Here is a 17,259-nt window from a genome sequence, read left to right as displayed (position 1 = left end):
TCCCCCGTTCGCATATATTTGGAGAAAAGTTAGATACAATCATGTACAATAAAAAGACGCAAATCTTTATTCTTTTTATTTCGTGTGTGTATATATATATATATGATTAACAAATAATTTGCACTTGCACCTATACATTCTGTTATTTTATTGCATAATAGTACATATACATAGCGTATCTTTTTAGAATACCATACTGACTCTAACAAATAGAATTGCAATTATGTTTTACGACTTCTGAGTTCTGACACAGTGGAACTTCACGTGGACGGCTGCTCAACCGGACAACCGCTCGTCTTGGCCGCACACACCTACGAACGTGGACGCTGGCCTCTGTAGAGTGGGCCCGAACATCGGATCTCCTGGTAGCTCACGTCGTCCCGCTTCGCGAGTCCCCGACCCCGAGCGGCCGAGCCCGACGACGTCAACGTTGTGGCCCCGACATGCATGCCCCACCCGCGCCACCGTCACTTCAAAAGACAAGGGCGTAATAATCGTCCAGGCCAGGGGACCAGGAAAGCGCTCTTTGCATCTCCGCCGGTCCGTCCACGGTGTGAATCGCGTGGTCCGCCGAACCTCAGAATAGCCGCTCGAACCGCTTCATAACTCCCACCGCACCGGTCGCCCCGGCGCGCCGGCGAGGTGACCTACTGACCTCGACGAGCGCGCGACGTTGACCGGGGCGTGCATCCGGCCGCATCTTGTCCTCGTTCCTTACGCAGAGGAGCGCCGCTCCAAAATCGCAGAACGCCAAGGCGGGCGTAGCGAAGGATGTCGGAGGCCGTCGCCGCAGGCGAGTCGCCCGTCGAGCTGCTGCTCCGCGCGGCGGCGATGGTGCCCGCAGAGCGCTACGCGCTGGCCGCCATCATCGTCGTGTCCGTCTTTCTGTACCGCTTCCTCGAGCTCCATGTTATCGGCGACATCCTCCGCGGCTTCCGGGGCGGCCGCGTCGAGCTCACCTTCCACCCCGCCTCGGAGATCTACCACCGCGTCGCGTCCAAGTGCCGCTTGCTCCACGGCAGGTATGGCTATGGGCCCTCTAGGCCGGATCGTCGTAGTGTAGCGGTAGTACCAGCATTGGGCGTGTTTGGTCAACTGTGATGGAATTTGCAATGTTGTGTTTTGACTTCTGAAACACGCGATGGATTATTTCCACTGTGTGATGAATAGTTTAAGCTGGGGGTGATATGGATTTGTGGTATTAATTATGCAGGTATCTGGCGACACCATGGCTGGCGAGCCCGCATTTGCAGACATTGTTCCTGGGCATTTACGGGACGCCGCCTTCATTCACATACAAGAGGTTATATTCGTTACCCAGGAGAGAGATACATTGTGCAGTTTTCCCTTATTCACTGTAGCCATTTAGATGAACAATGGACACTATCAAGAGTTTGTTCTTTCAAATATGGTAGCGTCCCATGGCCATATTGCAATATAATTATAATTTGTTTATGACATCGACACGATCTTCAGTATGACACTTTGCCCAGCATTTTTTTGGAAATATGTGACTACTACAAATGAATTATTATATAGTATGGGAGTACCTTTTACCTTAAATCTAATAACATTGGCCTTTTTCTTATATATTTATGGTCAAGTTAAAAAGTTTGACAAAACAAGAATCATAAAAAACACATCTGAAACTGGAGTAAGATCTAATGTCAATAAGTCCATGATGCTTCTATTTTGCTGTGGAGTGGTATATGCATGTCACAATAAGCTTATATGAGCGGCTTGAGCGCTGCAAGGATTTCTGGGCATTCTTGCCTTCACCTTTTCAGCTCCATGGATGAATTCATCAACGTGTCAAGATCATTTTAGTCACTCCATTGGTGTTTAGGGAAATTTTATGGTTTCATAATTCATATGGACCTTGCATTAATGAAAAGAAAAAGAAAGAAAGCTCAATAGGAATAGTTTGTATTTCTTATTGAAACTAATTGTGTGCTTCCTGACAAGGAGCACAAATGCACAATAGAACTGAGTTTAAACCCCTTAACTAAGTTCTTCAGGATATATGCTTATTTTTTAGTGGAGCAAACAAAAAATCTTTCTTCCTTTCTCAGTTAGCAGTGCACTGATTAAAATTTCTGCACTGCAGACAGTTGTACACTGTTCGTGATGGTGGAACCATTGCTTTGGATTGGCTGTTCGCATCTGATTTGGAAGGTAGAGTCCCAGATTCTGTGTAATATATATGTGATATGATGTATTGTCTGATCTCTTCAGTTATTTTGCAGTTGCAGATGGATTCATTTCGAAAGACGCTTCAACACCCCTTGTAGTTGTGGTTCCTGGATTAACTAGCGATTCTGCTGCTGCTGTTAGTTTCTATATTTTTTCTGATGTTGACTTATTTCTGTATTGTATTTGCATATTTGAAGAGCTCTTTGTATTTCTGTTGTATAACTTATTTCTATATTTGCTAGTCATTCTAAAGATGTAATCACTTGCTGTAGTATGTAAAACACTTGGTTTACTCCATGGCAAGCAAAGGATGGAATGTTGTTGTAAGCAACCACAGAGGTCTTGGTGGTGTGTCCATTACTGTAAGTTATCTAAACTGAAACACCAAGTATTTAAAATTCACTTACTATACCATTTAAACTTTCTTGAACACTCATGATCCCTGTTTGGGTTCAAAATGTAATGCTCAATATTTTTGCCAAGATCTGTTGCTTTTGTTAGCCATATATCTGATTTTCACCAATTATGGTACAAAATGATAAATTCCACATTAAATCATAGTTGCTGTTTACACTGCATCATGTTTCTGACGCACCAAACGATTTTTTCAGTATCCATCGCCACTGAGTGTGTAATTTTGGTTTCCTTTTGGCAGTCAGATTGCTTCTACAATGGTGGTTGGACAGAAGATGTCCGAGAGGTCATTACACACCTGCATCACAGATATCCGAAAACCACACTGTTTTGCATTGGTACAAGCATAGGTGCCAATATTGTGGTATGCATCTTTCTGCTTGGCATAATCTTTTTTCCCCCAATCTGCATGTTTCATTATTTGAACCCAAATATCCTGACATCTGCTATTTCCTGCTACCAAATATGAAAAAGTGTTTGTTGAAGTTTATTTGTACTGTTAGCTAGAATTTGCACAAGGTTGTCTTTTTATGGATGGTAGTAGTTTCTTGCTAAAGAGACATACATATACAAGCTTAAGTTGAAGTTTGACTCAGGTTTTCAATTGGGACTTGTTTTCTAACTAGGCCAAGATCAGAATGAGCTTAATTATTTTTACAAGAAACTACTTGATACAGTTCATTCTTCGAAGTCTTTATTTTCATATATTAAATTATGTGAATTGTGATTAATACTTTTTTAAAAGTACTGAACCAGTTGTATTTGTTCTTGATTTATCCACTATTTCTGCAATTCAACCGTATTTTTAGTAAAGCAGTGGGTTTAAATGAAATTTGGTGAAGGTTTAAGAAACCTTGTAGCCCAGCCCCATTCATCAACCTGCTTAGTCTTCCTCTACTTTCTTTGAGCTCACTCCACTGTTTTAGCCTTGTTGATGTGTAATTTTGGCTGGGTTTTGATCTGTTCCTGGTACTACATTTGCATTCACTATTGATGGCCAGTCATCTGATAGTCATGGTCAGACTTGTGATTAATCTTGTACTCCCTTTGTCCCAAAACAAAATTCGTTTTGACTTTTTAATGGATTCATACAATACTTGTGTATATATTCTATATACTTGTCTACATTCATCATCATCCACTTGAATATAGACATAAAAACTAAGAGCTAAAACTAATACTATTTTGGAACGGAGGGAGTACTTTTTAACGTTGTGTACTGATGAATCCCATGACGTTCATCATCATTATTCCAATTCCTCACCCCACCAATGGCAATACTCTAGAAAGAAGATTTGTGACAGTGCATAAGTTGATTTCAGAACATGACAAAAACAATACATATTTATTCCACGTCTTTTTACAGGTCAAGTATCTTGGAGAAGAAGGCGAGAATACTCCTATAGCGGGTGCAGTATCTATTTGTTCTCCATGGGATCTGTTGGTTAGTTGCTCGATCGATACTCACCAGGAAAACTTGAATGCTTATGATGTAGGATCTTTTATTAAGTTGTGTCTTAAGAACTTCAGTTCACTTTTGCATTGCTCCAAATGCTGAAGTGCCTAAATGACTTAAGATCTTGTTTGGTTTCTTTTTTTCCAACTGTTCCTAGCGTTGTTGGTGGTCCATGTCTGTTTGCTACTACTGAATAATGGTTCATTTGGCTCTCCCTCAAAAGCAAGGAAATGCTTGCTTGCTGTTAGAGTAACTGTGTTTTTCTTGTAATGGGGTCTTGTGTAATGGGCTTGGGCCCAACAACTCTATTATAAATACAACACCCAACCCTGATTAGGGTTAGGGTTTTAGTTCTACTAACTTGGTATCATAGCTAGGTTTAGGTTTTCCTTCTCTCTCTTCCTCCCTCCCACCCCCACAACCGTCGGCCACCCCTAGGCCAGGTCGTCGGCTTTCCCCACCACAACTCGTGCCTTCGCCGCCTGCCCTGGTGGCGCCGTCCACTGCCTCGCACCATGTTGGGCCCGCCGCCCAGGAAGCGTGCATTGCCGCCTTAGACCGTCGGAGGTGAAGCTGTCAGGACACCATGCCGCCCACCCCCGATCCGTCGCCACCGCGCCTCCCGGCGCCATCGGCCGGCCCGAAGGCCGCTCCCTCCTCTTCTTCGGCCTACCATACCTCCATAGCCGACACCTTCTTTGACTGGTGGTGTGCCATGGCGGCTGGTCGTTCACCGCTGGTCGTCTCCCTCATTGTGATGACCGCTCTTCACCAGCGCGCGCACGGGAGAAGCAGCGTCCTAGCCGGCCCCGTTGCCCTGTCCTCTACACCGGCGAGCGCGTCCGGTCGCTGCGTCCTCCATGTGCACGCGCCTGCGTCCGTTTTTCTCGCCGGCACAACAACCTCCTCCACTACGTCACCGTGGGCTGCAAACGCTGACGAGCTCCCCTACGCTGGGCTCGGCCTCCCTGGTTTCTTCGCTGCCGCTACCGGAGTGGTCCTGAGCGATGTCGACGCTGGTGGTTGTGCGGGACAGTCCCTATCTGCCCCTAGCAGCATCCTATACCGCGCGATGGCGCCTATCTTCTCCCCATGCGCGACGTTTGACCCCCCCCGTCGCTCGTACCGGTCATCTGCTCGTCTCTGACTGGGCTCTTTGTTCCCGTAGCAGCCACCCTCCACAGCGGCGCGATCGCGCCCATCGACGTCCTTGGCCTTGCTCATATGGCCACAACCCCCCGGCTTTCATGCCTCCTTTCCCCTGCCGTGTGCGCATCTTCCTTCATGCAGACCCGCTTCTATAGGGCACACTCGTGACCTTTGATCCGGTCATGAACCTGGTTCTCCCGCCACTACGTCGAGCTTCACCCCAGGCGGACCGCCACACTACTGGGCCGCTTGTTTTCCCCAGTGCTACTATCATCTCCATGATGACCGATGCCTCGTCTTCTTCGCCATCCCTGGTTGCCATCAGCATGCTCACCACTGCTGGCCCCAGCACCCCTTCCGGTGGTCCTGTGGGGGCACCAACTTAGACTCTCTCATCCTCCCCATATCCTTGCCCCCCTCTCATCCCACCGACTGGGTTGCCTACTCTGGCGTCTCGTTCTATACCACTCCTGACCCAAGACTTTTCTCTTTACCTCATCCTCCTAGCCCCACCTTTCCTTCCTCCATCATTGTCGGTAATGGATTGACTCTGCTTGTCACCTCAGTAGGTGACATTGTACTTCCTGGTCCCTTGTACCTCATCAACATTCTTGTTGCCCCCAACATCATCTAGAACCTTCTCTCGATCCGTTGCTTCACCACTGACAACCGCTGCTCTATGGAGTTCGATCCCTAGGGGCTCACCATACGGGATCTTACTAATCGTGCTGTAGTTGCTCGCTGCGACAGCTCCGGTCCCTTATATTCCATTCGCTTCCCTGAACCACCTTCCTCCGTCCATGTTGCCACACCGTACGCCCTTGCCTCCACTGCCTTTGCCTCCACCTGGCACCATTGTGGTCACCGGGAAATGGATCTTCAAGCACAAGCTGAAGGCGGATGGCACCTTGGATCGATACAAGGCTCGCTGGGTCTTGCGGGGCTTCACCCAGCGTCCTGGGGTGGATTATGACGAGACCTTCAGCCCCATGGTCAAGCCTGGTACCATCCGGACTGTTTTGACTCTGGCTCTCTCACGGGCCTGACAAGTGCATCAACTCGACGTCAAGAATTCCTTCCTCCATGTCACTTTGACGAAGACGTTGTATTGCACTCAGTCGGTCGGCTTTGTGGACCCGACACACCCTGACATGGTCTAGAAGCTTAACTAATCCCTCTACGGCCTCAAGCAGGCACCCCCGAGCGGGGTACAACCGCTTTGTCACCTTCTTGATTTCACAGGGCTTTGTCGAGGCGAAGGCAGACACCTCCCTATTCGTCTTTCATCGCGGCCTAGATACTACATACCTCCTCTACGTCGACGACATCGTCCTCACGACCTCCTCCCCCGACCTCTTGCGACGCATCATCTCCTCACTCCGACAGGAGTTCGCGATGAAGGACCTTGGTGAGCTACACCACTTCATGAGGATCACCGTCTAGCGTCGGCCCTAGGGTCTATTACTCCACTAGCGTCCGCACACCGTCGACATCCTCGAGCGCACTGGCATGGCTAATGGTAAGCCCTGCATGACTCTGGTGGACACTCAGGGCAAGGTCTCCTCCGACAACGGACCTCCGGTGGCTTATCCGACCAGCTATCGGAGTCTTGCCGGGGCCCTGCAGTACCTCGCCTTCACTTGCCCTGACATCACCTACGTCGTCCAGTAGGTGTGCCTCCATATGCACGCCGCACGGGAACCACATCTCATCGCTATGAAGCAGATCCTACAGTACCTCCGGGGCACCACCGATTTTGGCCTCCTTCGACGATCTGCAACTACCGACCTCGTCGTCTACACCGACACCGACTAGGCCGGTTGTCCCGACACCCGTCGGTCCACCTCCGGTTTCGCCGTGTTCCTTGGCGACAATCTTGTCTTATGGTCTTCGAAGCGGTAGCCAGTCGTATCCCGCTCCAGCGCCGAGGCCGAGTACCGTGTTGTGGCTAACGGCGTCGTCGAGGCAGCATGGCCTCGTCAGCTGCTCTAGGAGCTCCATAGTCTGCTGTCGCGGAGCACACTTGTCTGCTATGACAACATCAACGTCATGTACCTCTCCACCAACCCCGTCCAACACCAGCGCACGAAGCATGTCGAGCTCGACCTCCACTTCGTCCGCAAGCGTGTTGCCATTGGGGATGTGCGAGTTCTCCATGTCCCGACCACTTCTCAGTTCGTCGACATCTTCATCAAGGGCCTGCCTAGGTGTTTTTGAGGATTTTTGGTCCAGCCTCAACATCTCTCGTGGCTAGAGCATTGACTGCCGGGGGGGGGGGGTGGAGTTAGAGTAACCGTGTTTTCCTTGTAATGGGGACTTGTGTAATGGGCTTAGGCCCAACAACTCTATTATAAATACAACACCCAACCCTGATTAGGGTTACGGTTTCAGTTCTACTAACTCTTGCTGTGCTCAAGAAAACTATACAAAGGAATTGAAAGTCGCCTAGAGGGGGGGTGAATAGGCAAATCTGAAAATTACAAACTTTAAGCACAACTACAAGCCGGGGTTAGCGTTAGAAATATAATCGAGTCCGAAAGAGAGGGCGAAAACAAATCACAAGCAAATAAGACGGATGACACGGTGATTTGTTTTACCGAGGTTCGGTTCTTGCAAACCTACTCCCCGTTGAGGTGGTCACAAAGACCGGGTCTCTTTCAATCCTTTCCCTCTCTCACACGGTCACCTAGACCGAGTGAGCTTCTCTTCTCAATCAATCGGGACACTAAGTCCCCACAAGGACCACCACACAATTGGCGTCTCTTGCCTTGATTACAATTGAGTTGGAAACAAGAAAGAAGGAAGAAGAAAAGCAATCCAAGCACAAGAACTCAAATGAACACAATTGACTCTCTCACTAGTCACTATTTGATTGGAATGATCTTTGGACTTGGGAGAGGATTTGATCTCTTGTTTGTGTCTTTGAATGAAGTCTAGAGCTCTTATATGAGGTTTGAAGGCTGAAAACTTGGATGCATTGAAGTGTGGTGGTTGGGGGGTATTTATAGCCCCAACCACCAAGTTGACCGTTGGTGAAGGCTTCTGTCGTATGGCGCACCGGACACTGTCCGGTGCGCCAGCCACTTCACCAAGCCGTTGGGTTCCGACCGTTGGAGCTTCTGGCAACTGGGCCACCGGACAGTCCGGTGGTGCACCGGACAGTCACTATTCACTGTCCGGTGCGCCTTCTGGCGCTGCTCTGACTTCTGCGCGCGCAGGCGCGCACTGTTCACTTTTACTGTTCCGTTGTAGACGACCGTTGGCGCTGTGTAGCCGTTGCTCCGCTGGCACACCGGACAGTCCGGTGCTGCACCGGACAGTCCGGTGAATTATAGCGGAGCGGCTCCCAGAATTCCCGAAGGTGGCAAGTTTGGAGTTGGGTTCCCTGGTGCACCGGACACTGTCCGGTGGCACACCGGACAGTCCGGTGCGCCAGATCAGGGCACACTTCGGTTGTCTTTTGCTCTTTTTATTTGAACCCTTTGTTGGACTTTATATTGGTTTGTGTTGAACCTTTGGCACCTGTAGAACTCATAATCTAGAGCAAACTAGTTAGTCCAATCAATTTGTGTTGGACAATTCAACCACCAAAATTTATATAGGAAAATGTGTAAGCCTATTTACCTTTCAGGAATCAAACATGTCTTTTTTGTCAATGTATTACAACTCATTGTGGTACTTACCCATGGATTCATCTTGAGTGTTCATCCAAGTTTAGATTCCCTGCAAATTTAGGTTGTCACACTTAAAAAGTATTTTGGCTATAGCAGTTCTTAATACATGTTCAATAAAAATGTTTCTTGATATATTAACCAATTGTAACCTTGTCCTTGATATGAGCAACAATTCTCTGTAACAAAGCTTATGCAGTTGTCTGAATAGCACAGTGCCATAACACCAAACTGGCATTTATCCTCACTCTGTTTTCTCATTTCACTTCAATTTTGTAGATAGGTGACAGATTTATTTCCCGCAAGCTTGTACAGCGTATTTACGACAAAGCACTTGCAATTGGTCTGAAGGGCTATGCAAAATTGTAAGTTTTCCTCACTAAACTGTGTACACTCTATACATTTATACGAGACTCTACTTTTATTCTACAGAATCGCCACATCTTAAAAGGTACACCGGAATCTGGAAACTTCAATTTATCTCTTGAGCATAGCAGTATATATGCTTGGAAAGGTCTTGTATTGTGTAATACTCCGTCCATCCCAAATTAGAATTCGTTTGACTTTTTTGTGCCACGTTTGACCGGCTCGTCCTATTCATTTTTTTTGCAAAAAATAAAAAATTCAAAGCCACATTTAAAGTATATTATATGCTAAACAATATCACAACAAAAATTAACTATAATTATGAATATTTTTGAATAAGACGAGCCGGCCAAACTTATGTTAAAAAAGTCAAACGAATTATAAATTGAAACGGAGGGAGTAGTTGTGAACAAAAAGTGACTGGACCATAGTTTTATAGGGCGATGTACAAGTAAATGCGATATATTTCCATGGTCAAAGTATTTCTGGATGGTTGGAATATTCAAATGTAATGATTCTAATACCTGTCTAGAGCCTGAAACTGAACATATCTAAGAGTGTTCTTATATGCTTTCTGCTTGTGACTTGTGAGAGCTGTGTATCATTATACTAATTAAATAAAGAAGAATAAAAGGGTGGTAGGAGCTCTTACAGTCACCCACGCCCCAAAGTTTCTTAGATTACATGGGCACACTTTACTATAAATAAAAAAGCGCTTGACCTAAGCACCTAACAGCCTCCTGGTGCTAGAGCATCCAGGTAGGAACTACCACAAGTCCCAGCCATACCACAACTGCATCTCCTTGCTGGTGAGCAAAAAAAGCTCCAGCAACGTTTGGTGGAGCTCCATCAAAGACACATCTGTTGAGATGATTCCAAAGTGGCCTTGCTGTGCCTGGACGGTGACCATATCATTAGCTCTAGACATGCCAGTCATCAAAGGACGTCTCTCCAGGCTGCGGTGGAAGGACCTGCAGGCTGAATCAGAACTGTTATGCAAAGACACTGGTGATGAGCAGATGATGGATCGTCTCTTCAGCCTGATCACAGTCTGGGCATCGAGCATGGTGTATTAGACCCCGTCATGCAAGTCGATTAGCAGTCCAACACCTGTTATGTGCGACCAACCACATGAAGAAATGGCATTTGTGTGTTGCCCATGGTTTCCCTATTGGCTCCCATGGCCTAAACAGGACAGCACACTGAATAGACCCTCATAAACCAACTTAGCTGAGTATTCTCCTTTTTTTTCCGAAACGCAGGAGGACTACGTGACATTATATTAAGAGGAGAAAAAGGGTCCTAACGGACCAGTACAAAACTAGAGGCCTCCTTACTGCGGCCACCAACAAGCGTACAAAAACTCATCCATGACTAACTACACCAAAGAAAAACGACCAAAGCCTAGACTCCAACAGATGAGAGCAGTGATTCTGCTCCACCATCTAATATGTTTTTCTTCGCATCTGTTATTTTGGCACAAGTTTTTTTGGTTCTCAGAAAGAAACAGTTTGAAAAGGTTCAATTGTACGAAATGAATTTCTAGATCCTGGGATTTCTTACCATCAAGTGAGAAAAAGCCTCGATTTCTGGAATTCCTTATTTCTATCTCATGCAAAAGAAGAGGATCCAAGGCAAAAACGAGAACAATAAAAGGAAGAGTCGTCAGCTTCTGGAACAAGACTTTGTAGACCCAATTTAGAGAATAAGAGAAACCAGATTTCTCTAGTGAAGATGCAAGTAGCCAGACAGTGTTGAATTGTCTCCACAGCCTGATCAGAAAGTGGGCAAGAATTAGGGTGGGACAGTCCTCTTTTTGCAAGCAGCTGAGTATTCTCCTGAAACTAAGAGGCGCTAGATATGTGGATCCTCCATGCCTGATTGCACGGGTTACTTGTGCTATCTGTTTTCTATCCTTTGCTTGCTGCTGCAGTGCTGCTTTCACTATAGTAAAAATTCTTGCACAGCAGTCAGAGGCATTATGACAATATAACTGCATTCTGCCTTCTAGGAATGGAAATTCCAAGTAAATGCACAAATGGTGGACTCAATCCACCCACCTAGCACTGTCACAAATAATAAGAGCATGGTCATTATTCACTATTGAGGACACATTAACCTTTGCCTTTTTGCAGACATCAACCTGTCTTGGCCCGACTTGCAAATTGGGAAGGTATTAAAAAGGTTTGACTCCATACCCTGCAATATTTCTTGGTATCAAACTGTTTATATAGTATTTACATTTTTTATAAACCTAAACCTCTTTAATTTTTTTTAAAAAAAAGGTTCCATGCCCTCTTGATTAGTCTTGTGGTTTGCTAGTCTGTGTTATGAAAAGGGTAATCTTCAAGATGCCAATTGTTTGACTAATTATGTAGCCTTTTGAATTCTTAGATTAGAGTAATTTGTTGTTTCTATTGATGGGCTCTTGATGACTGTATGATATCACACTGTTCATTTTTCTTCTCTCTCTAATTTGGCAGTCACGATCTATCCGAGAGTTTGACCACCATGCTACTTGTGTTGTCTCAAGATATGAGGTACCCTCTATCATTTGCTTTTATGGCAATCACTTCTCTATTATAAACAAATAATATTTCAAGTACTGCTGTAACGGCTGATATTGTTGAAAATTTTGAATATATCTGATCGTGTGCAGTGATCTTTTTCCCCCTTGCAGACAGTGGATACTTACTATCGCCGGTGCAGTAGTGCTAGTTACGTCGGAAATGTGTCAGTTCCCTTGCTTTGTATCAATGCTTTGGATGATCCTCTTTGCACAAGGGAGGCTATTCCTTGGGATGAATGCAGGTGAATTTTTCTTGTGGAACTCATGCTCCTCATTTCTGAACAGTTCTGTCTATGTATTAATCTTTAATTCATCACTAGGATCTTTATTTGATTTATGGCCCATAAGAATGTATTAATCAGAAGCGTCTTGATTTGATTTAGGGCCAATAAGAACATTGTTTTAGCAACTACTCCAAATGGTGGTCATCTTGCATTCTTTCAAGGACTAACTGCGCGGAGACTATGGTATGTCTTCTATAAATCAGAAAGTTACATGCTGTCAACATTCAGTATTACAGCACATATATCTTCTGTTAATGGATAATCTGAATTTGATGTCATCTGATATATTTTGTAGGTGGGTTGGAGCTACTTCTGAGTTCCTTTCTGCTCTTCATGACAGCTCCTACATGCATAGGCAGAAGGTGTGCAGGACACTAATTCATCAATGAAATTTGCCTTCTTGAATGCTGATCTTTTCTGTATGTTCACTAAAATATTTCATCTCATGATTAAATACAGGCAAATGATCATGTTTTGCTCTCGTCTTTGGAATCCTCCATTGATAAGAGTCCGTATGTTAATCTCATGGAAGATGGAATGGTAGCTGCGGTAACAAAAGATGGCCCTAGCAATGACGGGTCACCTTTGAACCATGCAGCTGATGAACAATTAAGTAACGAGGCGGGCGGTGGACAACAGAATGTGGTATCTGCATTGAACCATAATGAAAACTCCATTGGAGTGGGAAACGACAGCCCTGCAGAGCCAGTAAAACAGCAAGGTGATGACATCCACAGCAATAAGCTTCATGAGATAATTGCTCCTGTCAAGAGATCTATGAGCCAACTGACTCGATACCAAGGGAGGTCAGTCTGGTTGCTTGCCTACATTGCTTTTGTAACATCCTGGCCGCTGCTTGGCTCCCTAGCTTTCATCACCTTCCGGAAAAAGTCCAGGAATCCGTTGCGAGCTAAATGAATCATACTTATATTATGTTATTACAATTACATCATGCAACATCCTCTGAGCTACGAAGGCCATTTTTCCCCGGGTCGTCACAGCTCCTGTGTACAGTATCATCACCGATCATCAGCAAACATTGGGGGCGCCTGGATAAACTGATACTTTGTAATTTGTATTGTATTTACAACAAAATAATACGCAGGATAAGCATCTGTGTAATTTTACTCGGTAAATCTGGCTGGATTTGCTGTTTGGCATCTGTCGAGCTTAACATTATTTTTAATCCAAAGGATGCGAAACGTGTGGTGAATGAACGGTAAAAACTATCAGATAGTTGAGGCGGGAATTTTAATTTTAATTTATTACTACTTTTTTGTTGGTGGGTGGAAAGAGCAGTACCTTTTGATGTGGCGACGGCATTACGGTCACAGCGACCATTTCAAATCTGCAATGATCTAGTAAATCTTTGCGGCTTGGTACGTGCACGTTTCCGTGCCACTGGAATCTCTCTCAGCTTTTCCCTATTTCACTTTGGTGCTCTGGCTTGCACGCATGTGTGCCCTGGATTCATAGGGCTAGTGTGACAATCCTATTTTTCCAAAGAATTTTAATAAATAGGTTCATTTTCAATAAAAATCTCTTGAAAAAATAAAGTTCTTAGACTAGCTCTAAGATATTAACTCTTCCCCTGTGACGATTGACCTTGAGTTTTGAATAAGTTTCGGAGATCAACTTGACCACTCTTTGCAGGATAAGTCTCATATTTATTTGTGGGTTACGCAAGTCAGTTGGACTTTCTCTAGACAGTTGCTCACCTGCTAATTCGCTGTCTTCCTCTAAGATATTGCTTCACCCTTGCAATTTGCACTACATTTCAGAATGTTATCAAATTCTGTGGTCAACCACAATCCGTGGTGGAAATTGTCTTGCTCTCGATAATAATAAAAGAGGCCCACGACGCTGACACCATAGCTCCTCGAATTGTCAAGTGTACTACTGCACGTTGCGTTTCGCAAAGTCTTCAAGCGAGAGAGAGGATGGCCGACCCTATTTTAAGTAGAGGAGGGGGTGGGGCCACTGGACACTGGCCACCCGGTACTGATTTGGACTGCTGGAGGAGCAGAGCCCCGGTGTTCTCTGTGTGGATCTGTTTTGTTTTTTTCCCTGTGTGACCTCACTGGTGATGTCAAAAGGATGCGCGTGTGGTTCTTCTAGGGCCGTGCCATTGTGGCGCGCGTGTGTCGTCGTCAGGACTGGATTGCGTGATCTGCACCGTTGCATTCGCAGCCTTAGGCTGCGCCCAGCGGTGAACGCTAGGCATCTCCTCCCCTTTTATGGCGCCTGCATGTGACACTTTATGACCCCAGCGCTGTCCCTACAGTGTCCCTAAGCGCCGGCTCCATCATCTCTCCCCCCAGATATAGCGTGTCACTGTTTATCCACCAACACTGTGCTGTAGGTCCACGAGTAATTGTTAGTAGATAAAAAATTGATAATAGATATAGAAAATGATATTTTATAGTTGTAGTGGGGTATAGAGGGAGTATTTAGGGGGAATCGCTGCGGGAGATGAAAAAATAGGGGTAAAATGTTGATGATGTGACCAAAAAAAGTGATATAGAGGGAAAAATTTAGGGGTAACGCTTGCGGATAGCCTTAGACTATCTAGAGCATATTACCTATCACACTTCTTATTTCACTCTTTATTTTAAGTTTCACACTGTATACAATATCGTCTAAATATAAAATAGTATTTTGCACGTCTATTTACACGGTCTTCTAAGCCTTAGACTAGCTGCACCATCGTAGCCTCCTCCCCTCGCACGGTAGCTCCCGTAGGGGCTACGCTTGCCCACTAAGTGCCGCAACGTGGTCCTCTAAATGGGGTACAGTATAAGGGGACCACGTCCTCTCTCCTAAGATCTAGGGGCAACTCTAAACACAATTAGCTATTGTTTTGTGTGCACGTGAGATATAGGAAATTGTATTTTATGATTGTAGTGAGGTATATGAAAAATTTAGGGAGAACCGGTGCGGGAGAGAGAAAAGTAAGGATATAATCTAGATGACGTGACACAAAAGTGGAGTATAACGGTGAAATTTAGGAGAAACCGTTGCAGACAATCTCCAACTCTAGCTGTCGAAAACTTCATTATTAAGGATTAAGAGTTATTTAAGATTTTCCACCAACTTTATTTCACACACTCTGCTATAGAGCAACTTTTTTTAAAAAACCTAGAGTTTTATAAGACCTCTTAGATACTGTTCTAGTCTTTTTTTTTCCTAAAACAGAGTTTATCAAGATACATTTATGAGAATGTTTAGTTCTACCAACTAAAGTTTTATAAAAATAATTACACAAATGAAGACTAAAAGTGAGACAAATTTATTAAACCTAACTAAGATTATATTTAATACTCATAAATGATATTCAAACATCATGAACTAAACTTTAGTTAGAGAAACCAAACAACCCCTATATTTTGTAGACTAGAGTGAAAAAGTAAAGCAAACAATTACAAACAAACTCTAAATTCTCTCATGTGCCTAAGAGAGGAGTAGCATGCATGGCAAGCGTTCATGAGGATGAGAGTTGATTTAGTGACCACCGATTGCAATAAACTAGTGCTTTGTCAAGCAGAATTAGCATAATGCTATTGATTATTAATGACTTTTAAGGTGTAATTTTAACTATGATATATTAAAATATAGTTCTGGTATCTATGTATAAAGGATCTTAGCTCGTTATTTTATCCACTATAAAATGAAGAATCAAGGAGTATACCTTCGCAATTAAGAGGAGTCGTCATGGAAAGGTGACTTCGATGGTCGATGTAGTTAGCAGTGGTGGTGGCCTTCCCTCTGTTTCCGCGCGGAGATAGATTTATCTCGTTAGTGTGTGTATGGGCGAGATTGTTGCGTCCCAGATTAGGTTATGAGAGAGATGTTTGGCTCGGTTCTACGACCCAGTCCAACCGAGCCCAAATAATATTAACCCAACATTTCCACAATGATATCATGCTTATTCGCATATATTTAGAACTTAATTTCTTAACTGCTTAATCTATTAGCTTACAATTTCTACTCCTCAATAGATCAATACACCAAAACTAAAGTGTTATAGTAATCAGTCATGCGCTCCTGAACTCAATAACTATAGTACACATTTTTATCTCAAAGCAAATACTTGCCATTGAGGGAGATGGTTGCATTGATGAGCCCTTAATCTAGAATCATAGTTGATCCATTAAATCCATATTGGCTACGTGTTTTTTAAATATGTTGGATGGAAGCTGAAAGGATCATGATGCCCAAGAGAGGGGGTGGGGTGAATTGGGCTTTTCTAAAATTCTTACAAAATATTAAACCTAAACAAGAGCCCAATTTCACCCAATATACTAGCAAAAGGTAAAAGTATGAAATGGAGAACAACCCTAAGTCATTATGGCAAATACTAGCAAAGCAAATACACAAAGTAAAATGCGGAAAGTAAAGTAGGGACAAGAAGACTCCTCCATTTTTTCCGAGATATCGAAGAGTCGGCACTCTCCACTATTCCTCGTTGGAGCACCCGCACAAGGGTATCGCTCCCCTTTGGTCCTTGCAAGAACCAAGTGCTCACTATGAGATCATCCTTTGTCTCTTCGGCGCGGTGGATCCCTCCCGATCACGTACAATCATCGAGTCAGGTCACCAACAAATCCTGTGGGGTGATCACCGAGCTCCTGATCGCCACCAAGCCATCTAGGTGATGCCGATCACCAAGAGTAATAAGCCATAGACTTTCACTTGACCAAGAAAAGCATAATGCATGCGGTGTGCGCTCTAGGTGGCTCTCATACGCACTAATGAGGTCCTAACATGGGATTATGATTTTGCTAATCATCTCACTAGGCTTTATGGACTTGCAATGCTCTAGCAAGAAATTATAGGTGGTTGGGGCAGCAAGACACTTATTATGGCTGATGGAGGGGTATAAATACCCCACCCATCAAAAACTAGCTGTTGCAACAAACTCTGCGCATGGGCACACTGGACAGTCCGATGCACCAACTGTGCACTACCAACTTCTAGTTCTGACAACTAGCCATTGTTGTTGAGTTGCACCGGACACATCATAGTACCAGTTCGGTGCACACCACACAGTCTGGTGATGGGCTAAAAATCAACTGTTCGAACAGTGCGTTCTCGGGTTTCTGTTCACTCAGGGTTCGCTTCTCGGGCACTATCGGGCCTGCTGTCCAGGGGGACCAC

At 44.7% G+C, this 17,259-nt stretch overlaps 1 protein-coding gene across 2 annotated transcripts; it reads left to right on the top strand.

The window, feature by feature from the left end:
- The first annotated feature begins 347 nt into the window (after positions 1 to 347).
- On the top strand, positions 348 to 13,373 carry LOC100285416 (embryogenesis-associated protein EMB8). Of its 2 annotated transcripts, none has more exons than XM_008674787.4 (14): positions 348 to 1,022; positions 1,214 to 1,303; positions 2,108 to 2,175; positions 2,253 to 2,329; positions 2,466 to 2,555; positions 2,849 to 2,971; positions 3,974 to 4,051; positions 9,163 to 9,248; positions 11,385 to 11,433; positions 11,733 to 11,789; positions 11,930 to 12,060; positions 12,202 to 12,285; positions 12,398 to 12,464; positions 12,562 to 13,373. In XM_008674787.4, the coding sequence occupies exons 1-14, from the start codon at positions 772 to 774 to the stop codon at positions 13,018 to 13,020; spliced, it is 1,710 nt and encodes a 569-aa protein (XP_008673009.1). In that variant the 5' UTR covers positions 348 to 771; the 3' UTR covers positions 13,021 to 13,373.
- Positions 13,374 to 17,259: the final 3,886 nt, after the last annotated feature.

The sequence above is a fragment of the Zea mays genome, chromosome 3, assembly GCF_902167145.1.
Source record: "Zea mays cultivar B73 chromosome 3, Zm-B73-REFERENCE-NAM-5.0, whole genome shotgun sequence".
Taxonomy (NCBI): Eukaryota; Viridiplantae; Streptophyta; class Magnoliopsida; order Poales; family Poaceae; genus Zea; species Zea mays.
This window is presented reverse-complemented; position numbering and strand designations above follow the sequence as displayed.